At 51.5% G+C, this 22,905-nt stretch overlaps 1 protein-coding gene across 2 annotated transcripts in view; it reads right to left on the bottom strand.

Moving 5' to 3' along the window:
* Positions 1-22,905, bottom strand: part of PEBP4 (phosphatidylethanolamine binding protein 4) — a 261,347-nt gene that overhangs the window by 195,770 nt on the left and 42,672 nt on the right. For both annotated transcript variants that reach the window (XM_065946620.1, XM_065946621.1), the window contains exon 3: positions 17,330-17,456. In XM_065946620.1, the coding sequence (XP_065802692.1) occupies positions 17,330-17,456 (127 nt within the window). The remainder of the gene's footprint in view (positions 1-17,329; positions 17,457-22,905) is intronic.

The following is a 22,905-nucleotide window of genomic DNA, read 5'->3' on the forward strand; positions in this document are numbered from 1 at the left end:
GCAGTTGGTCATCCAGAGGTTGGGACACTGCAATTCCACTGAAGGGGGTCAGGGTTCCATTCCTGGTCAGGAAACTAAGATCTGGTGTGCCAGCAGCTAGGCTAAAAGAGGAAAAAAAGACACTTGGAATCTCCAGAGTGATGAGTGTCTTTTGTGTGTTTATGAGATGACTGGTGGCCGGGGCCCCTAGATAACTTCAAGACGGGGACCAGTCCCACAAAGACCAAGGCGTGATTAGAGGGTGAGAACTTTCAGCCCCACCCCCAGATCACCAAGGAGGGGAGAGAAGGAGATTGAGTCAATCAGCAACGGCCAATGATTCCATCAAGCACGTCTCTGTGATGAGACCTCGGTGAAAACCCTACATGATAGGACTTGGAGAGCTTCTGAGTTGGTGAGCACATCAAGGGGCTGGGAGGAGAGTGGTGCTCCTGAGGAGGGCATGGAAGCCCCTGGTAAACCCCTGCCCCCCGACTTCCTTGCCCTGGGCATCTCGCCCACTGGGCTGTTGCTTGAGTTGTATCCTTTATAATAACTAGCAACAGGAGGAAAACTGCTTTCCTGAGTTCTGAGAGCTCTCCTAGCAGATTATTGAACCTGAAGTGGGGCTGTGTAGTGGGGACCCTAACTCTTTAGCTAAGGTAAAGAGAAGTGTGGGCACCCTTGGTAACTACTTATGATGAATGTCTGAAGTGGGAGATAATCTTGTGGACCAAGCCCTTAACCTGAGGAGTCTGATATTAAGTCTGGGTGGTTAGGTGAGTGTTGAATTGAATTGTAGGACTCTATGTTGGTTAGATGGAGGGCTGGTTGTCAGTGTGGATAAAATCCCCACGGGCTAAGTTGCTTCAGTCGTGTTGAACTCTTTGTGACCCCATGAACTGTAACCTACCGGGCTCCTGTTTCCCTGGGTTTCTCCAGGTGAGCATACTGGAGTGGGTTGCCATGCCCTCCTCCAGGGGATCTTCCTGACCCAGGGGTTGAACCTGAGTCTCTTATGTCTCCTGCCTTGGCAGGCAGATTTTTTAGCACTAGTGCAACCTGGGAAGCCCCCAAGCCCCCTATTTGGTGTCAGAAGCACAGGAAAACACTGCCTGGCCCTTGGGGCAGCTTCCAGGGTTCTGACTCCACGTCCTGGAGGACTGATAATCAGAGCTACCTCCCGGGAGGGCCAGGCTGGACCTGCCCACAGGTGAGTTTGGCGTGACTTTGGCTGCTAGGATCCTGGACAGCCCTGCCAGGGGCTCAGTAATGTTCACTGCCTCACAGAAGAAACACTTGTAGGTAGCAGGGGCATGTCTGTGACAGATGTTTACAATGATGACCTGGAATCATTTAACAGAGGTTAAACTATGTTCGTTACATTGTTTAAGAAGGCAGGGTCATATGGAATCAATTTTAGAAAGACTGCCATGCATGACGACTAAAACAAGAAGTTGAAATACGTAAACGGGCAACGTTCAATTATCCAGAAGATGAGCTTAGAAAGAGCAGCTCACTCTCAAGTGTGGTACCATTGCAGGGCCAATTTTTTTTGATGGCAAGTCATGTGGGATCTTAGCTCCCTGACCAGGGATCGAAACAGCACCCACTGTATTAGAAGCACAGAATCTTAATCAGTGGATCACCAGGGAAGTCCCTGTAGTGCCATTAAAAAAAAAAAACACTTTATTTTTGGCTGTGCTGGATTTTAGTTGCTATGCGCAGGCTTTTCTCTAGTTGTGGTGAGCGGGGGCTGCTCTCTGCGGCCAGGTGCGAGGTTCTCATCGCAGTGGCTTCTCTTTTTGTGAAGCACAGGCTCGAGGGTGCATGGGCTCAGTAGTCCAGACTACCAGGGTCTAGAGCACAGGCTCAATAGTTGTGGCACATGGGCTTAGCTGCTCCTCGGCATGTGGGATCTTCCCAGATCAGGGATCGAACCCCTGTCTTCTGCATTGGCAGGCGGACTCTTTACCACTGAGCCACCAGGGAACCGTGCCATGACCCCCGCAACTGTGGTGCCATTTTTATCATTGATTCCAAGCCGCATGTCACTTCCTGAGTCGAGCAGTCCCAGTTCCCCAGGTGCCCTGTACCCTCGTGGCATGGGGCAATGTTCCCAAGGGCGCTTGTAACCCTGATGAGGAGGTGACGACCCCCACCTGAGGCATTCTTAGCCCCTCGCCAGGCGGCAGCCTCTCCCTAGACAGTCTGGATGCTGTGGACACGCATCTCTGACTGCCACTCTGACACAGCCCCAGTCTCTGTTCCAGCTCCTGCCTCTGTAGAGAGGGGAGAAGAACCGTGCGGATTTCCCTAGCGTCAGCTCCGTCTGCTGGGGTTCCAGTCTGTCATAAAGGTTCACAGAGCCCCGTGGGGTCTGCTCTATAGACAGGCAAGAGAGCCCACCCAAAGGCAGACCCCAGGACCCCCGCTGCAGGAAAACTGTATGCTGTTATTGCTGTTCAGTCGTGTCTGACTCTTTGCGACCCCACGGACTGCAGCACGCCAGGCTTCCCTGTCCTTCACCATCTCCCGGAGTTTGCTCAAACTCATGCCCATGGAGTCAGTGATGCCATCCAACCATCTCATTCTCTGTATGAAAAACTGTATGTGACGTGAAGTTTTTCCAGCAGAAACTCCGGGCCCCCAGGTCACGCAAGGTTCACACAGGCTGTGAGTGGCATGGAGCAGGGTGCTGAAGCCTGGACCTCTCGTTACATTTCACGGAGCTCGCAAATAAGAAGAATCAAGGACAAACCTGAAGGAGCATCATGTGAGACAGACCCAGGATGGCACCGATGCTTGGGGCCTGAATTCCATCTCTCACTGATGGTGCCTTACGCTCTCACAGCTTAAGCGGGAAGAATCACCCCAGGAGCTTCAAACTGTTAAGAGCCAAATCCACTATCTGAGAGGCAGCCATGATTTTGTGATTAAATACACAGATTGGGGAACCGGGCAGCTGGGTTTCAGATCCTGGCTTCATCACTCATCAGCTGTGTGACCTTGGGTGAGTTGCTTAATTCATCTGTGCCTCAGTTTACTCACTTGCGAAGACTGGGATAATAACTACTGAGAAGAGTAAGTGGGTTAGTATTTCTAAAGCACTTAGAACAGTGCCTGTCACATGTCATCGTGCTAAATAAAACAAAGTAATCCGGCAAAGGCCAGGGACTGAAAAGATGAGGCATACCCAATAAATGTCTCTGAGGCTCACATGCGTGGATTCTGTCTCATAGCTGACTCCTTGCCCCGGAGACAGCGACTCCTGAGTGGGGCTGCAGCGGAGGGAGTGCACGAAGGGTTAACCCCCAAGTGAACAGAAAAACAAGTTCCATCTGGTCCCTGGGACGAAGCGACAGCCTGCAGAGCCCCCAGCCCGGGCTCCTGCTCAAAGGACACATTGCTTTTTAAAATTCCAACTTGTGGCTGCCTCGATCTATAAACCAACCAGCTCTCCACACCCTAGAGCTCGGAGCAGGATTCACAAATGGCAGCGAGACATTCGTGTTCCGAGAATAGGCATCTGAAAGTGTCTTTGCACTTGGGGTACCCAGCCCCCCAGCTTCCTGAAAGGCCCTGGGGCTAGTGCTTCATCCTGGACTCCCGCTCAGAACAGGGATTGCCTTCCAGGCAGTAAAGAGAAGGCAGGCAAGAGGGCACACGGTCAAGGCTTTGACTGGGGCTGGGGCTTGGTTTAGATGCCCTGCTTCAACAAATAGTCCCTGGGGCTCTGATGCATCAGCTGTTTTTGCCCTACCTCCCCATGCCACTGCTGGGACCCCATCCCTTAGGTGCCGGGCTGTGAGTGGAGAAAGGCTGATTAATGAGAAATATTAACACTCCACAAGGCACTTGGGGACACTTTGAGAGGCAGTGGGCTTCTTCTTGGCTCCTGGGTAGTTCTGGGCATGGGGCAGGTTGTACCTGGCAATCCCCTTGAGACACCAGGTCCCTCCATACGTGGAAGGGGAGAGAGGGCCAGGATGAAACACAGGGTCCCCCTGTGGGCTTTTTCCTGAGGCAGGGCCCCTCAGTTTTACCTCCCCCTTCCCCGGACACATGCCCACGCCTGCCCCGATAATGCTGAATCCAGCCCTAGCTCTAACCCTGCAGAGCAGGGAAGTAATTCACAAAAAGTTGGGCAATTCAAAGTTACAGTTTCCACAGCAACCAGCACTCAGACCATTTGGGTAGCTGAAGCCTTTTCCTCTTAGCATTCACTCTTTTTTCTCCCCAAATAGCTTTTCTCCCCCTTATTATTAAAGTAATACACATTTACTGGAGAACATATGGAAATTACAGACAAGTGTAAAGGAGAAAATAAAAATCACCCTTAATCCCACCACTCAGAGCGATCCAATGTTAACATTTTGATGTATTCTTCATACGTCTAGTTCTTTTTTTTTTTTGCATGCATGCATAAAAAGATATAATTTTTGAAAATTGGGACTATAGTGAAATTACTGTTTTATCATTTGGTTTCTTTCACTTAAAAACATATTGTAAGACTTTCCCATAGCCTTAAATATTCCCTGAGAACATGATTTTTTAATAGCTACATGGTACTCTTTCATATGGATAGAACATATTCTATTTAACCAATCTATTGTTGAACTTTTAGATGGCTTTCCTTTTTTCTTTTGCTATTTTGAATAACACAACAATGAACATCCTTTTCCATCAATGTGTGTGCATGTCTCATTAATCAGATTAGAATAAATTCATAGAGCTAAAATTATTGTTCAAGTGCAATGAACATGTGAATAATTTTAATATGCATTTTCAAATCACCCTCCAGAAAGGTTGAAGCAAATTGTATTTCTACCTGTAATGTACACTCTTCTTAAAAAAAATCCAAAGTACAAATTTGTAGGTTTTAAACAAAATCTATACTGTTTTAAAAAATTATGGGTCTTTGAATTATAAGTAGAATTGAGTTTTCCCCTCACATTTTAAATAAACTTTCTTCTGTCTATAATCATCTATGAACATCCTTTGCCCCCCTTTTCTAAGCGATATTCATCTTCTCCTTATTGATTTATAAGTGCTTTTTATGCAATAAAGATAATAATCCTTTGCCATATTTGTGGCACATATGTTCTCTCAGTTTGTCATTGGATTTTTATTTTGTTTATGGCATTTTTTAAAGTGCAGAAGTTTCAAATATTATTGTAACTCACATCCCTCTTTTTTTTCCCTTCTGACTTTGTCTTGATTTTTGTGCCTAGGCAGACCCTCCCTAACCTGCAACCCGACAAACATTTATCTGTATGTTGCTTTCCTAGCCATTTTATGGCTGTGTGGTTTTGATTTCACACTGACTGCTCTAAACCACCTGGATTTCTTGTACAGGTGGGGTTCTGCATTTGCTTGTCTGAGGCTGGAGTTGGCAGGGCCAGGTCAGAGATTGTTGCTAGGGAGATGCAGGAATTGACCTGCCGCTCCTGCCTTTCAGGAGATCTCAGCCTTGCAGGCACCTTTCCACGGAGCCCTGGTTTTTTGCTAGTGAATGGGAGAAATGAGCGGGGAGGAGGAAATAGCTGTTCCACAATTACACGCTGAAAAAGGTACACACCTCACGTGGCTTTGTTTCCCATCTGAGATGGGGAGGTGGAGGATGGGGAGCGCCAGATGCCTGAGAGCTGGCGAGCAGCTTCAGTCTGAGCACGTTAGCAATCCAGGGATTCGACTCCAAACCTGGAATTAACCATCACTCTACTTGCAGAAAGAACCAAAGGCAGTCTCACTGGCATTATTGTTGTTCAGTCGCTCAGTTGTGTCTGACACATTGCAAACACATGGACTGCAGGACGCCAGGCTTCCCTGTCCTTCACCATCTCCTGGAGTTTGCTCAAACTCATGTCCGTTGAGTCAGTGATGCCATCCAACCATCTCATCTTCTGTCACCCACTTCTCCTCCTTCCTTTAATCTCTCCCAGCATCAGGGTCTTGCATTTCACCAAATACAAGGTTTGCATGAAGAAGAGGTACGGGGCGGGGGTGTGGGGTTTTAAGGGGGAGAGGGCACCTGAAACTTCAGCTTCCCAGAAATATGACTCTTCTCTTCCAGCCAGTCACCCATAGGGCCCCAGGAGTCAGTGAATACCTGGTGGGAAGTTGTGATCCTGAGCAGAGGGATGCCATCCGAGAAGATGCTGTGGCAGACTGCCCATCTCTGTCCAGTCTCAGGAGACTACTGCCTTCCTTCCATTGTCCCTATTTCAGCTTAGCCTCCCCCCCGCCAAAGTTTTTGCCAAGGCTGCTTGCCCAGTTTGTAAAGTGATCTCTGCACGTGCTAAGAAGGCAAAGGATTTACTCATCCATTCCATAGGTCTGTGTGTGTGCTCAGGCGCTTCAGGATGTCTGAGTCTTTGTGACCCAATGGACTGTAGTCTGCCACCAGGGTCCTCTGCCCATGGGATTCTCCAGGCAGGAATACTGCAGTGGGTTACCACGCCCTCCTCCAGAGGATCTTCTGGACCCAGGGATTGAACCCGTGTCTCCTGTGCCTTCTACATTGCAGGTGGATTCTTTACCACCAGAGCCACCTGGGAAACCCTTCCAAGGTTTCCTAGTGTCTATTTTCTGCATAACACTGTGTCCAGTCATGGAGCTCTATTCCTTTCCAATGAGGTATAAAACATTTCCCTTCCATCTCTAGCTCTCTTCTGCTATCTCTTCTTAACCCCTAAACCTCCCCTACAACCCTCTGCCTTGTATCCATATCTTCTAGATATTGCCTCCACGATCGTGTTGCAGGATTCACTAGGCACCTCGGTGTTGGAGAAGATTGTCATAATTACCATCACCATCATCATGATGATTATAACCACCACCACCACCATCAACATGTTTGGAATGCTTCCTGTGTCAGCACTGATAGGCTTTATATACGTGATCTCTCACAACCATCATTCAATAATCTTCATTCAGTTAAGTATTTATTGTGTCTACTATGTAGCAGAGAAGGAGAAGAAGGAAGCAGATGATAAGATGGCTGGACAGCATCATTGATTGAATGGACATAAACTTGAGTAAACTCTGGGAGATAGTGAAAGACAGGGAGGCCTGGCCCGCTGGAGTCCATGGGGTTGCAAAGAGTTGGACACGACTTGGCAAGTGAACAACAGCAGCAATGCGGCAGATGCTACTAGCGCTTGGGACGCATCAGCGAATAAACCCAAGATTCTGGCCCTTAGGGAGCTTATATTCTAGCTGTGGGGTTGGGGCGGGGACAGGCAAACAAAACATAAACACAGTAACTGAAGTATGATGTGCAGGTTAGAAGGTGATAACATGACAGGAAGAAGTCGAGAAGGGGCTCAGAGTGCCAGGCTGGGGGCTGGGAAGGCATCCTGGGGGTGATGGCATTTAAGCAGCATCAGAAGCGGATGAGGATGTGAGGGGGAGAAGAGACACGGACCGAGGAAACCACTGTGTGGAGGCCCTGGAGCCTGACTGCTGTGGTCCAGAAGCAGACGAGATGCTAGGAGGCCTGGAGCCAGCGAGCAAGGTGAAAAGAGCAGGATTGAGTTCAGAGGGGTGACAGTGGGCCAGGTCATTCGGGGTCCTGTAAGCCATTGTGAGCACTTTGGCTCTTACTTTCTGGTGACCTGAGTAGAAATGGGAGGATTCTGAGCAGAGGAGTGAGCTGATCTGACCAGAAGATGTAAAAGCTCGCTCTGGCCACTCTGTTGAGGACAGGCTGGCTGTTTGGGGTAGCTGTGGTAGCCTGGAGACCAGGGGGGAGGCTGTTGGAATAATTCAGGCAGAGAGGGTGTGGCCCTGGCTAGGGTGTTAACAGTGCAGGAGAGAGGAATGGTCAGCAACTGGACAGATTCTGCAAGCAGAGCCAAAAGCGTTTCCTGGTGGGATGGATGTGTGGTGGGAGAGAAGGGGCAGTTACTGAAGATGCCAGACTGTCCAGCTGGCACAACTTGGGGCTGGGGCAGCTCTGTGCCGAGACGGGGATGATGGCAGACGGTGCGTGTTTGGGAGGGTGGGGACAGAGCGCCGGCATTGGATATGCTGCCTGTGAGGGTCCGTCAGACGCCCCCTGGCCATGTGAGGAGGAAAGCATGCAGTTGGCATTTACAGAGATGACACTGGGTGAGACCGCCGAGTCATGAACTGCAGATAAAGATGACAAGAAGACTGGACACTGAAGCCTGGGGTCTCCCGCGAGGAGAGGCTGGTGGAAGGAGGAGCACCCAGCAGAGAGGATCAAGAAGTGAAGAACTAGAAACGGGTAGGAGTGTGTGGGTGCCTTAAGCCAGGTGAAAAACATGCATCTACGAGGAAGAGGTGACCGAGTGGACCAAACGCTACTGATGAACCTGGAAAAGACTGGGATGGACCAACTGGCCCCTCATCTTACCAGAAGTGGATCTTACACCCATTTTAAGGTGAGGGAAAGGAATCTCAGTGAGAAGCAACTTGCCCAAGGTCATGGTGTTACGAGCAACAGATTAGGGTGTGAGATGAGGTCCGTGCAAGGCCAGGGACCTGCAAGCTTCTCAGACTGACCCTGGGGCTCCGAGCGCTCTGTGAATGGAAAAATCAGCTCTCACAGCCGGCAGCTCTCAGTCCCGCCAGACCATCCTGACTCTGCAGGTCAAGTCTGCAGGCGATGAACCAGCACCATTTAAAATAACTTTTTACTACCAGTTGGGATGTGAGGGCCTGCCTTTGCCCTTCTCCTCGCCTTCCAACCGGTTATTTCACCCACCAGTCTACCGACCTGGCCCCTAGGGCATTTCAGGTTAGTGGTGCCAGGTGTCAGGAATTCCACTCCAGGCGTATTTGTATTTGAATAGAAGGGCATACCCACAGCCAGCTGGCCCAGGAGAGGTGAGCAAGGAGTGTGGAGGCTTGCACACTCGACCCAAATCAGGGACCCTCCGGTTCTCCATTCCCAGGTTAAGTCTCCACCATCCCAAGGTGCTGGCCGCTGCCTCCTTGCGCCTGAGACCCTGGTCACCCAGCCCGCTCATCTTGATGGGGCGGGATGACGGTCGTCTATCTCCCTCTGGTGTCGGCTCTTGGAATTGCAGCCTCGGGAGAGCGAAGAGGCCAGCTCCGCCTTCCAACCCGCGGGGCCTGGAGAGCCACGCCTACCAGCCGGGCAGGCCCTGCTCCCTCCTGGGCCTCTGGGCCTTGTCCGCCCCTACGGGGATGTCCAGGGTTTCCGCATGCCTAATGTCACGGGCAGAACCCAGACCTGGGAATTAGCATGTCCCATGGATTCTCCTGACTCTGCCTTGGATTGTCGGGGCAGACCTGCAGGTGGGGAGCAAACCGTCCCTGATTTCTTCACATTTCTGCACGCTCCCTGTCCCCTCAACCTGTCTCTTTGCTGTAAGTCACTTGACATGGTCAGGCCCCACCCCGCAGCAGCCACTCCAGCTCCCATTCTTCTCAGGCGCGTGGCCTGGGGGGGGCTCAGACTGCAGGGGGGGCCTTCCTAGCAGATGCCCTCCCCACCTCCTCCTCTCCCCACTCAGCCGTCAGCCCGCAAGTGTTAACCAACAATAAAGGACATTATGCCTCATTTAAAATTCCTCGCAGTCTTTCTCCAAACTCTGTAAAGCCACCTCCCCCTCTCCAGCAAAAGCCTACAAAGTCACTGCGGGGCGTTCAAAAAGTTCATGTGTTTGTCCCTCTAAACGGCTCCAGTCGAGGCTGTGCAGCGATTTTAAAATCCCAGAGACTTCTGCCCACACTCCCAGCAGACCACCGAGGACAGATCCCAAGGATGGGCGACCCCCCATCCCCACCCCACCCTGGACCCCAACACACACTGGCTGAGTGACCTTTATTCTTTAAACCCGGATGCAAACCCACTAAACTGGCCTTTCAGGCCCCATCTGCCCCCTCAGTGAAGCAGCCCACACAGTGTTTTCAAAGGAACATTATTTGATCTGAAAAACATCTGGAGCCTGTTTCCCCAGCACTTGACCGGGAGCTCTCAGCCGACATCAGAGGCTCAGTCACTGAACAAACACCCTCTCTGCCGGTGCTCCCAGGAACATCTCTGTGGACTGGGGGTGGGCGGATTTATAGAAAGGTCTGACCAGGGCTTCTGTAAACCCTGGAGCAGAGAGTATGATGATGGAAAAGGTGGTGGGGGATAAAGAGGACTGGAAATGAAAGTCCAGGCCAAGAAGCTCCCTAACGCAGGCACCCAGGAGCAAAACATCAGCCCTGGAAGGGCTCCTGAGGTCATCCTCTTAACAATGACTGACAGCTACAAGATGCCCCTCGTGGGCAGGAATGTATAAGACCCCAATGCTGGGAAAGATTGAGGGCAGGAGGGGAAGGGAACGACAGAGGATGAGATGGTTGGATGGCATCACCGGCTCAACGCACATGAGTTTGAACAAACTCCAGGAGACGGCAAAGGGCAGGGAAGCCTGGCATGCTGCAGTCCATGGGGTCGCAAAGAGTCAGACACGACTGAGCGACTGAACAATAACTGGCTCCTGGGACAGTGTCCCGCAGGGGGCAGGATCCACTAGGAAACGGATGCGTGCATGACACCCTGAGTCCCTCGGGGACTTGCAGGACCCTTCTCTGAGACTCGGGGTACATTTGAGAAGCAACGTCTTGAAGGTGATAGAGCAGTGAACTGAGGCGGGACACCTGCTATCCAGGGCCGACTCCTCCACTCCCCAGCTTGGGCGAGCTTGACCTTGACCTTGGGAAGTGTCTCTCATCCTGCAGTTGTGGGGATAATCCCTACTTGGCCTAGCTCCCAGCGTTGCTAGGAGGATCATCCTGCAGAGGAAGTTTCTCTATGACCTCAGACTCTGACTGCAAAGGTTAGAGATGGCCATGAATGTTGTCCTTTTCACCTGGCCCTGTTGTAGCCAGAGGCACCCCCCCAAAAAGATGGTTGGGTGGCTGCGAGCTGGGGTGGGACAGAGTGGGGTGATTTTAGCAGCCTTCAGCCAAGGACAAAGGATAAAGTCACACGTGAGCAGGCTCTCTTCCACGCAAGCATCCTTACCTGGGTGCTGGGTGGTCTGCCCACCTGCCTTCCCAGGCCTGTCTCCACCTATCAGCCTCCTTCTCTGTTAACCACCTCACCGGCTCCTCTCAGAGCCTCCAGGAGCCCAACCCTTCTTCTGTGCCCTTTACCCTTCAGACTACAAAGCAGCCTTTTATTGTATGACAAGCTATACTATTTATTACACTTCTGTCATGTGCCTGGCACTGGGTTGCAGTTGCACCTCATTAATTAATTCTTCCCTAAAGCATCACAGGTGTGAAGCATCACGTGGATGAACCCCCTCCAGTAGACTCTGTACCGTGTCCTGACTTGACCTTCTCCCCAGGCCCACTGCCCTGAAACTCCTCTCCTGCTTGCTGGAGAGCAGCGCCAGGGAATTTGACAAATCCGACAGCTCTTCTCCAGCCTGGTCCTTCAGCAACCTCTCCCTTGCCAGTCTGACCTGACCTCTGCCGGCTGGCTGCTGCTGGCCATTCCATATCCTCCCCAGCCCCCTGAGGATCCCAGCCTCCTGGAACACTCCACCCTGCGCCCCTAGATGCCAAGGACCCAAAGCTAGGCCTCCAGCCCTGCCTTCTCTTCCCAGTGTTAGACTGATCCGCTCTCTGGCTGCACACAGGGGCCTTGGTGGTGCGAAGCTGCTGCCACTCACGGCCAGTGGTCCCTGTGGATCCAAACAACCTTCTCCCGTGTCCCTCGTTTGGTGACAGCACCGCTGTAGGGACGGTGCCCAATATTGCCCTTCCCCCCAATCGTTATTAACAGCACCTTTCCTTCACTCTCCAAAACGGTCTTGTTTTGGGACATAAATTACATGCCCAGCTTAACCCTCAGCCACCGCCTGCCTGTCGCAGAAACCCGACAACTGTCCCGACTGTCTCCTTCCTGGTGATCCCCATTCCTCCGCCTTCACCAAGCCCACTTGACCGCCTTTATACCTTCAGACCCCGGCCCCGGTCCACGCCATCACCCTCTGCTTCAGCAGGCTCACCCTGCCTCCAGCCTTGTGTTTCTCCCACCCTCCCACAGGCACCTGGGTGACCTGCCCAAGGGACCTTCCTGAATTGCTAATCCGATCACCTGCACCAGCCTGAAAATCAAATGGTGACCTTCCCACTTCCCCGGCCTGGCTTCCAGATAAAGACTGGATTCCACACCAGTGCCCACGAAGCAGCTCTGTGGCCTCCTCAGAGTGTGGTCCTACCCCCTCCGGAGCCTCAGCCTCACTCGGCTGTCCCGGCTCCCTGTCTGTCACCCGCAGAGCTCAGCTCAGCGTCACCTCCTCCTGGAATCATCTCCAGGCCCCGCTCAGCCTGGCTGCCCTCCCTGGCCCTGGAGGTGCCTGAGGTCCCTCTCCGGAAGCACTGACACAGTGTCCCTGATAGCAGGGACATGCATGCATGTCCTCCATGCGTCTGTCTGTCTCGCCACCTTAGGCTGGGAGCTGAGGGCCGGTGATGTTTGTCTTTGAGTTTGCAGCACTAACAGGGTGCCTGTGGTCCAACAACCTGTGCACCGGCCGCTGCCCCAGGAGCAACTGGGCTTGACTGCCCCCTACACGTGGGCACGTTCCCTCTCAGCATCTTTTCGAAAATGAGCCGGGTGGATCTGCCAATCCATCATGGGTGCGCCCAGGAGTCGGCAGCCCTGTGTCCTAATCATTTCAGGACAGCAGCAGCTCCCATTTTTCTGCTCTGGGGAGCTCCTGGGGATATATCCAGAGAAAAACAGGATCTGAAAGGATACACGCACCCCAGTGTTCATCATAGCACTGTTTACAGTAGCCAGAACATGGGCGCAATCTAAATGTCCATCGACAGATAAGCGGATAAAGAAGGTGTGGGACGTTTATGCAATGGAATATTCGCCATTAGAAAGAATGAAATGATGCCATTTGCAACAACCTGCATGGACCTAGAGAGGGCCACACTGAGTGAAGTGAGGCAGGCCAAGGAGAAGCATGGTGTGACGTCCCTTATATGCTGACTCTAAAAAGAAATGATACAAATGAACTTACTTACAAAACAGAAAAAGACTCACACACTTAGAGAATGAACTTATGGTTGCGTGTACACATGGCTATATTTAAAATGGATAACTAACAAGGACCTTCTGTAAAAGCACATGGAACTCTGCTCAATGTTATGTGGCAGCCCAGATGGGAGGGGAGTTTGTGGGGAGAGTGGATACATGTGTATGTACCCTGAGTCCCTTTGCTGTCCACCTGAGACATCACAGCATGTCCATCGGCTGTATTTCTGTACATAGTAAGAAGTTAGAAGAAGAAGAGGGGTAGGCAGTGGGCTGGGGAGCGCCAAGGCCTCCTTCAGCGACAAGGGCCTCTGACTCCCCCACACGCGCATGTCTCCAGACGTCCAGGGCTCTGTAAGATTTGTGCTGAGACTTGGGTCTCTGCCTTCGGCCCATGAGGGCAAGGAGGTGGTCCCCAAAAGGCAACCACACAGATGCTGTAGGCGCCGGGTGACGTGGGGACACGCCTGCTCAGCCCAGGTGGAGGACACTCAGGGTCACTGGCTCGCTGGGGAGTGAGAACAGACTGGAAAGCCGAGGGCCCGCAGGAAGGAGGGCTGCAGTCTGCGTTCCTTCCCCCTAATGCAATGCACACTCCCCACTTAACGGCAGTTTCTTCCCTTCAAAAGGATTCCAGCTGTTTAAATTCAAGGTGAAGAATAAGCCACAGTGTTTTAATATGTTCGCCACTGAATGTTTGTCAGAGCACCAGGGGAGGGGCGTTTCTTGTTTCTTCACCTCTCTCGGCTCTCTGTGGCTGTTGGCACTGGGACCAGCCTATTTTCTGCACTACTCTGCCTTCTAGGGGGCCCACCCTATTTCCTCTTCTCTCTCTGTTTCCTCCTACCCACCCCAGGCGCCCACCTATCCTGGCAGGGGAGAGACTAATGCCGGCCTGGGGTTCTGCCGAGGCCCCAGGACACGCGGCAGCTTGAAGCACAAACCACTGGGCTCCCACACCTCAGAGCGGATGCTCCAAGAGGGGTGTCCGTCCACCTGCCGTTCATGCATTCCTTCCTTAATTCATTCATCTGGCCACCTGGCCACCCAGTCAGCCAACATGGGGTCTGTGATGCTGGTAGGGGCTGTGGGTAGTTCAAAGAAATACAACACATGGTCTTGCTCTCCAAGAGCTCATAAATCAGTTGATGCTACAGGAGATGTGCATAAGCAACCACAGTACAAGACAGAGGGAAGTAAACGCTGGGTTTGGAGGGTAGGGGATGTGAAAAAAGTTCAGAGAAAGAAGAGACCCAGCAAAGATTGGGAGGGTTGGGGCGGGGGAAGCATTACTCAGAGGAAGGCAGTCGGGGAAAGCTTCTCAGAGGAGGAAGCATTTCGGTAGGGCCGGGGAGTGCAGGAGTACAGGGTCCAAGTCTGGGGAAGGGGCCTGAGCCGGCAGGAAGACGTCTACTGGGCACAGAGCCTAGTCCCCCGTCCACTGCGCTGCTCCTTCCAGGGCTTCACGGCTTGCTTCATGGGTGGGCTTCCTGGGCGTGTCCCCTGTAAGCTGCTTTAATCACCTTTGAAAGGCAACCAACCTCTTGCTCTTTTCCATCAGACCCTGGGCCCAGAGGAAATGCCTTCATCCTCTTCTCTGTCGCTAAGGACTCGGGCTTCCCTGCTCCCACTTCTAAGGGACTCTGCACCTTCTCTCGTGTCTCCTGCTCAATATCCTGTCTCCCTTCTGGAAACCTGCCCCCTGATGCTCCTTTGGGGGTACCATCCCCTTCTGCTCTCAGCCCTTGTAGAGGAAATGGGGTGCTCAGCATCACTGTTTGGGTCAGGGATGAACAGGAGATCCGAGCAGGAGCAGAACAAACATGGGGACTTTTAATGGTTGGATGGGGTCAATCTATATCCAGTGGGTTAATAAACTAGTAAACCATAACTCTGAAGCCGATAGAGTCATCTTTGTCATTACAGGAAAGAGCCTGTTTACACACAAAACTAGCAGAGAAAAAACAAGTAGAGAAAAGGGACAGATAGCTTCCCGGTGATGTTGATGGAGCACCTGGGTCCAGCTATGTCTGAAGTTATCCCTGGAGTTTTCAGTTTGTGAACCAGTAATGCCTTCCTTCTTTTTTCTTGTCACAAGCCAGTTTGAGTGGACTTTCGTCTCTTGCCGCCGACTCTCAACTAAATAAATACTTAACTTGATGAGCACTTTAAATGAAATGATGCATGAACAGTGCTCAGCATGAAGTGGGTGCCACCCAACGAGTGGTAGCTTTGGACACTCTAGCTGAACCTGCCTCTCAAAGGACGGATTTCTGTAAACTTTAGTTCTATAGTGGTAGAATTCTACTTTTCGTTTCTTTCTTTCCACCACTTTGGCCAGACTGTCCTTTGTGAAATCTCTGCTTTCTTTGGATTTCTTATCCACAGCTCTGCATCCTTTGTAAATCTCCAGGTTTTCACCCCTGCCCCACTCTGGGCTGAGGCAGGATGGGAGATTTCAGGATCTGGAGGGGGTGATATTTTCTTTGCATTTTGTGCTCATGACCAAGGACCATCAGTACCAACTAGACCAAATCGAATGCAAAGGCTTCCCAAACTGGTTTCAAACTTGCTGCTGCCAAGGGCACCAGGGACTCAGGAAAGTCTACACTGCCATCTAGTGGACATATACAGCAACATCACATGGAATGGAGCAGTATCACTGGGATTGGTGCTCTTGGCTTAGACTATCTTTCGGGACAGTCATTGGGCTCTGAAAGCATTTGGTCCAAACTCTTCACTCCTTAAGGACAAGTGATTAAGGGTGAAGCCGAGAGTCCTGTGTCATGAAGGAGGCATTGTACCTTTCCTTGGAGGAACCTGCTCCCGCCCTGAGTTACAGTCACAGAGGCTTATGTTTCCTCCCCTTCTCCCACAACGGATCTATGTTATGACCCAGGCGGAGGGTTTCTGGCGGGGAGGGCTGACATGAGCATGTGTGTGCGTACATGCACTCGCGTGTGCCTGTGTGGCAGGCTTGGGAGGGCTGAGGAAGGGGACACCCAGCAAGTCTCCTGTGACTAGCTTCCTTAGCTTCCCAGAGGAAAGGATGTTTGTCAACACTGCAGACACAATAGCCTGTCAAAGCTTCATGTTCTCAGCCTCATAAATTATGAGGCAGATCACCATGTGTTTGTTCCCTGAAAGTCAGTTAAAGAAAGAAAAAACTCTCAGGAATTCTCTGGCGGTCCCGCGGTCAGGACTCTGCGGTCTCACTGCCAGGGCCCTGGGCTCAATCCCCAAATCGGAGAACTAAGATCCCGCAAGCCACAAGCCACGGCTAAAGAAAAGAAAGAAAAGAAAAATCTCCCTCTCTGTCTCCGAGTAGTTTTCACAGCCCCTGCTCGAGAGCCTGTCATCTTGTTAGCTCTGTGCTGGCAGCCCCCAGGCGGGGCCATCAGAGGCGGGCAGCTCTCTGTGCTCCCTCCCGGCCACGATACGCAGGGGGGTCAGAAGGCTGGCAGAGGTGTGCCCGTGGTCACAGCCTGACGGTGACCCTTCCGTCTCCACCCATTCGAGTCCTGAACACATCACAGTCCTCGTGCCTAGGTTGACATTGGCACCTTCCACTACAACCCGCAGACAAAGCAAGGATTACCCTCACCCTCCTGGCACCCTGGGAGCTCAGCCTGGAGTCAAAGAAGAAAGAAACGGCGACTAAGGCCCTGGAGCAGCTTCCCTGAGACTGCAGGTCTGTTTCCCCTCCATCGCCCTTCCCCGGGCTCACCACATCCCCAGACCAAGAGAAGATTCCAGAACAGGATGGTACCGATCATTTTCCAGAAAAAGGAATAGCTCTATCCAGTTCCTAGAATGTTTCTCTTTTTTATTTTGGGCAAGTCGGGGCCAACTTCTGAATGGGTCTCAAGAGTCAAGGGCACTGACTGCCACTTGTTCAGCCCACGTGAGAAGCACTGCTCCTTATAAATCAGGGCCTCCCCATCTAGATTACTCTGAAAACCCTGCCACTCTGCACCTTGAGAAAGAGCTCCCCGTAGATCCCTCCCTTCTCATTGTCCCTGCCGATGATTCCTAAGCCACCCTCTGCATCCCCTGGCCAGTCCCCGGGTGATGCACCCCCTGAACCATGCCAAAGCTCGAAGCCTGCAGCCCCTGCTACCCACCCCAACCTCCTCCAAGGCGGTGGGCTACTCTAAAGGAGGCACACACTCATGGCAACAAGTCATCTGCCAAACCCGACTCAGCTGGCTCTGCATGCGGTTTCCTGTCACTCAGAGAAGCAGACTCAGGGCACCCGGATTCAGAGGGACCCTCCCACTCCAGCCAGGCCGGCTCACTCACCTCCAGGGCCTGAGGGAACTTCACGATTGGTTCGGGCCAGGTAGTGATCTTCTGTCTGTAATTGTTGCATTCAGGAACGATCATGCAGCCGATGTTACCCAACTCTGGGTAGAAAACCTTAAGGCCCCTGTGGAGAGAGGGAGGTGGTTGTCTTGTGTTGGGGTTTTCAGGGAGCTGGGGGTGAATAAAGCTTCAGTCTGACCTGTGGAGCTTGAGTTACTTGACTTCTTGTGACTCAGTTTCTCCACCTGTACAATGGGAATACTAATAATACCTATTTGTCAGGTTGGTGAGAGGGGTAAAGTAGTGATCGATATTTACAACAGGGCCTGGCAGGCTATCAGTGGTCGGAAAGTATTCATTACTGTCAGTGTTTACTTTAAAAAAAAAAAAAAAAATCTGTAGGCAAACCTAGTCAGTGTCTTTAAAGTAGGGCTGGGTATATAAGAATGATATTTTTATGTTGCTTTTCTGGAATGTTCTTATTACACAAAGAAAGGTTTAGCAAGTTATCTCAGGTTTCTTCACGGGGACAAACTTCTCTGCCCTTTAAACAGTCAAGACCCTGTCCATGCCTGCAAATCCCAGCAGTAGTTGGATAACTCACTTCTTTGGGTGACCCGTTGTCCCTACCCTAGGCTCTCGATATGCCATTCCTTGCGCTTTCTTTATCAGTGTTATTATTTATTCACTTTATTTCTGGCTGGGCTCGGTCTTCCCTTGCTTCGTGTGGGTTTTCTCTAGTGCAGTGACAGGGGCTCCTCCTGGTTGCAGTGCTGGGTTTCTTATTGCAGTGACTGCTCTTGCCGTGGAGCGTGGGCTCTAAGGCGCGTGCTCTTCAGTGGTTGCAGCTCCTGGGCTCTCGAGCACAGGCTCAGTAGTGGCAGCTCGTGGGCTTAGAGGCTCCGCAGTACGTGGGAGGTTCCCGAGGATAGAACCCGTGTCCCCTGCATTGGCAAGTGGATTCTTAACCACTGGACCATCTGGGAAGCTCTCAGGTGGTATAGTTTTAATAACTTTTGAAGAAGTTTTAGAGTATGGGTTTTCATCTCTCCTCCTGGCAGCATTTTAAGGACTTTTTGGTTTGTTTATGCCACGACCCCCTGCCACAGCAGCTATCAAGATCTAAGGCTGAGAGAGGGGACCCTCTTCTGGCAGAAAGATGGAGATTCAGCCCACAGCCCAGAACTGGGAGAGGGTGGGGGGCAAAGGTGGGGAGGAAGGAAACTGAGGACCAGAGGGAACAAAAGTGTCTCCTTTTTCTATCCCAGTAGAATTGCTGCAAATGTTTAAATGTTCTTGTTGTCCGGTTGCTAAGTCGTGTCCGACTCTTTGTGACTCCATGGACTGCAGTGCGCCAGGCTTCCCGGTCCTTCACTATCTCCTGGAATTTGCCCAATTTCATATCCATTGAGTCAGTGATGCTATCTAACCATCTCATCCTCTGCCGCCCACTTCTCCTTTTGCCTTCAGTCTTTCCCAGCATCAGGGTCTTTTCCAGTGAGTCAGCTCTTCCCATTAGGTGGCCAAAGTATTGGAGCTTCAGCTTCAGGATCAGTCCTTCCAATGAATATTCAGGGTTGATTCCGTTTAGGATTGATTGGTTTGATCTTATAGTTAAGCAAAATCATCAAACTGATGTTTGTGAGTGGGCCTGAAGTAGGAGATTGATGGGCTTCAGGTGGGACACTTAACAACTAGCCTCCTGTTTGCATTTCCTGAGACAGGAAGTAAGTAGGCTCCAGGTTAGATATTTACAATCAACTTCCTGTTTGTACTTTGAAATAGAAATAATAACAGAAACAGGGCAAATAGCCAGGCTTTGTCTCTTGTGGATACTTTAAGATGACAGCTAGGGCGGGACAGAGAAGGGTTAAACCCTGTTTGAGTGAAAGATCAAGAGGTCACAGATGTCCCCTCCATGGGACAAGCGAGATGCTGCACATGGACAGGAAGCCTCCCTGAGGGTCAAAAAGAAGGCGGAAACACCCCATAGCAGGTGATGCTGAGGCTCCCCCATCGGCCTCTGGGCTGGAATCCATCTTGGAGTACAGTTGTGCATGGATACTGGGGAGGGTCCTAGGACAGGTCAATTGTAGAAAAAGAAATCAGATAATTGGCCAAAGATAAACAAAGACCCAGAAGAACTGCCCTATATAAATGACTTAACCGCCTCTTTACTGCATTCCTCACTAGGGGAGACGCCCACACCCTTTCTCTCCGGGTGCGTCTCTGCCTTGCTTCTGTCTTAACTAAACACGCTGTTTATCTGTGCGCTCTCCCAGTTGTTCTGCTGTATCTCTAATAATAAACTTCATACTCGGTTTTACAGTTTTTGCCTCCGTGAGGAATGCATTTTTCAGTGGAGGGGGGCAAGGGCCAGGGGAATTTCGCTTCCTGCCTCTAGCCCCTGGTGGACTAGCAGCTAGGATTCCCGGTTTTTATCCAGGCTACCCAGGTTCAATTCCTGGGCAGGGAACTAAGATCTCGCTTCAAGCCACTGCTCTCTGCTGCCTCTCTGGGATCAGGCCTAAAGCCCCTGAGGGGGCTTCCCAGATGGCTCAAGCTATAAAGAATATGCCTGCATGCATGAGACACAGGAGACAGAGGTTCCATCCTTGGGTCAGGACAATCCCCAGGAGGAGTAAACAGCATCCACTTTAGTATTCATGCCTGGAAAATCCCATGGACAGGGTTGGCTGGCGTGCTGCAGTCCATGGGATCACAAACAGTAGGACACGACTGAGCATGCAAGCAAAGCCCCAGAGAATGCCAGGGGACCAGGACTTAGGTCCATCCAGCCAGGTCCCCGTCATACCCACAGGGCACTGTCAGCCCAGGGTCTGACGCCCGCATGTTGCCTCCAAGTCTCATTCTCCAGATGAGGCTATCACCATGGGCCGAGAGCTGGACCACAGCCTCCTGAGAACCTGGGCAGAGGTGCCCAGCTGAGCCATGCCCAGAGAAACCGAGGTGATAAATGTGTGCCACTGTGAGGTTTGGGGAACTCTGCTATTAGCAACAGAGAAGGACTTGCATAGGCTTGTCTGCACTTCCCTTGACTGGACGTTCACGGAAGTCACTTAGCATCGCAAGAATCAGATCAGAGAAAAACAGCTCTCTGGGGATGAAAAAGGCTCAGAATCCCAGCTGCCCCAAAAGCAAGGGAGACAAAAGGCTGCCTTCACAGAGGTGCCTGGGGACTCAGGGGACACCCCACCCTCTTCTGCATGGTTTTCAGTGTGGACATGTGGGTCTATCTCCCACCAATTCTCCCTTAAGGCAGGGGCCCAGAGCAAGACCCCCAAGGAGGAATTGAAGGATGAGAGGTGGAGGCTCAGAGGAAAAAACTGCAGGTGAAGGCGGGGGTCCGGGGGATGGTCATGACGTCTGTCTCCAAACATCGGAAGGACCCTCCAGGGACAGAGAGACTAGGCTTGTTCGATGCAGCGCCTGGGGCAAAACTGGGAAGAATGGGGGTGAAGTTAAGGAAGGGCAGTCACAAGGGTGACTGTGACCAGTCACAAGCCTTGACACAAGGTTGCCCTCCATGATGTGGGAGGTTTTCAGCACAGAAGAGAGGGCTTTGGGAAGCAGGTCGTGTCCCTGAGAGTCTGCTGGGGCCAGTGGGGCCAAGGCAGCAAGGAGAGAGGGCCTGAGTGACTCACCCACCGGGTGGGGGTTCTTTCATGTCTGTGACTGAACCTAGCGTTCTGACTCTCGGTGGTTTTATTGGCTTAGTCTGTCTTCCTCAAGAGTGAAGTGAAAGTCGCTCAGTCGTGTCCGACTCTTTCTGACCCCATGGACTGTAGCCCGCCAGGCTCCTCTGTCCATGGGATTCTCCAGGCAAGAATACTGGAGTGGGTTGCCATTCCCTTCTGTAGGGGATCTTCTCAACCTGGGTTTCCCACCTTGAAGGCCAATTCTTTACCATCTGAGCCACCAAGGAAGCCCCTCAAGCGTAGGTAAGGTATTATTCTAGAAGAATTTTTCTCTTAACAATATTTCTCCATTGCTTGTCACAGTATAAGAAATTCCTCTTATAGATTAATACTTTTAGGTACTGAGTACTAACTTCAAGAATTCCTTGTTAGATTCTAACAATACCCGGGAGAGGAGGCGTTTCTCTAGGGGAATCTCTCAGCAAGGTCAGGAGCCTGAACTGAGCAGAATCCTTGGGGATGGGGGCACAGAACAGGAGGTCGTGATCTCAGCTTTGGAGTCTGATATGTTCTTTCATGTTCTCATTCCGTGATGATCTTTTAATGAACTTCCCTGGTGGCTCAGATGGTAAGGAATCTGCTTGCAATGCTGGAGACTGAGGTTCAATTCCTGGGTCAGGAAGATCCCCTGGATCTTTTACCAAAAAAGAATCTTCAACAGTCATAAAGTCAAAGCTTCCCTCTTGCAATGATGATCTGCAGTCAAAAACTCGTGTCCTAGCATGCAAGCTTAATGCTGGAAGTCCATTAAGTTCTCAAACTGGGGATCTGCTAGTGTCTTCTAAGAAGTCCTGAGAATGACTACTTGCAATGAACTGAAAATTGATATGTTGAAATCCTAGCCCTGAAGGTAACGAAACTTGGAAATGGGGCCACTGGGAGGTGCTTAGGTCATGAGGGTGAGGTTCTCATGAATAGGACAGAAAAGACTTACCAGAGAGCCTTCTCATCCCTTCCAGTCTGCAAGGACCCATCAAGAATCCAGCCATCTATGAGTCAGGAAGTGGGATCTCATCAGACAAACAATCTGCTGGCACATTGACCTTGGACTTCTCAACCTCCAGAATCTGGGTGTTAGTTGCTCAGTTGTGTTTGACTCTTTGAGACACCATGGACTGTAGCCTGCCAGGCTCCTCTGTCCATGGGATTTCCCAGGCAAGAATACCAGAGTGGGTTGCCACTCCCTTCTCCAGGGGATCTTCCCAGCCAAGGGATGAAACCTGGGTCTTCTGCTTTGCAGGCAGATTCTTTACCATCTGAGCTAAAGGGAAGCACCTCTAGGATGGAAAGAAATAATGTTTTGTTTTTCATAAGCCACCCAGTCTGTGGCCCTGTGGTTTAGCAGCCCCTTGGACTGCTGTAAGACAGATCCCCTTGACTTGAGATGCTCTGGGCCCTGGACGAGGGTCTGCAGTTGAAGGTGAGTGGGGAAAGGGTAGGAGGGTAGTCAGACATGGGGCTGTGGGGGAGGGGTCTGCCACTGGTCAGGTGTATCAGCACCGGGGGCAGGTTATTTAATCTCTGCGGATTCCTATCTGCAAAATGGGATGATAACACACACTTGGTGGGTTCGTGGTAACAATGAAGTAGGTCAAGGATGCTAAATCACTGGCAGAACTCCCGGCACGTACCAGGTGACGGGAGCTCCTGCCTGTGCTGTGGTCCCCAGGCCACCGGGAGACCAGCCTGTGGATGTCTGCAGGACCGAGCCCAGGGCAGCCGGGGTGCCGGCGGGTTCCCCTCGCACATGGTGACCGTACACGTGGCGTCCACGTGTCCCACAGCGAACACGGGAAGCACAGAGGTTCTCTGCACCAGGCTGTGATCATGGCCTTGGCCCAGTTGTCCTCCCCA

Source organism: Muntiacus reevesi, chromosome 10 (genome assembly GCF_963930625.1).
Source record: "Muntiacus reevesi chromosome 10, mMunRee1.1, whole genome shotgun sequence".
Taxonomy (NCBI): domain Eukaryota; kingdom Metazoa; phylum Chordata; class Mammalia; order Artiodactyla; family Cervidae; genus Muntiacus; species Muntiacus reevesi.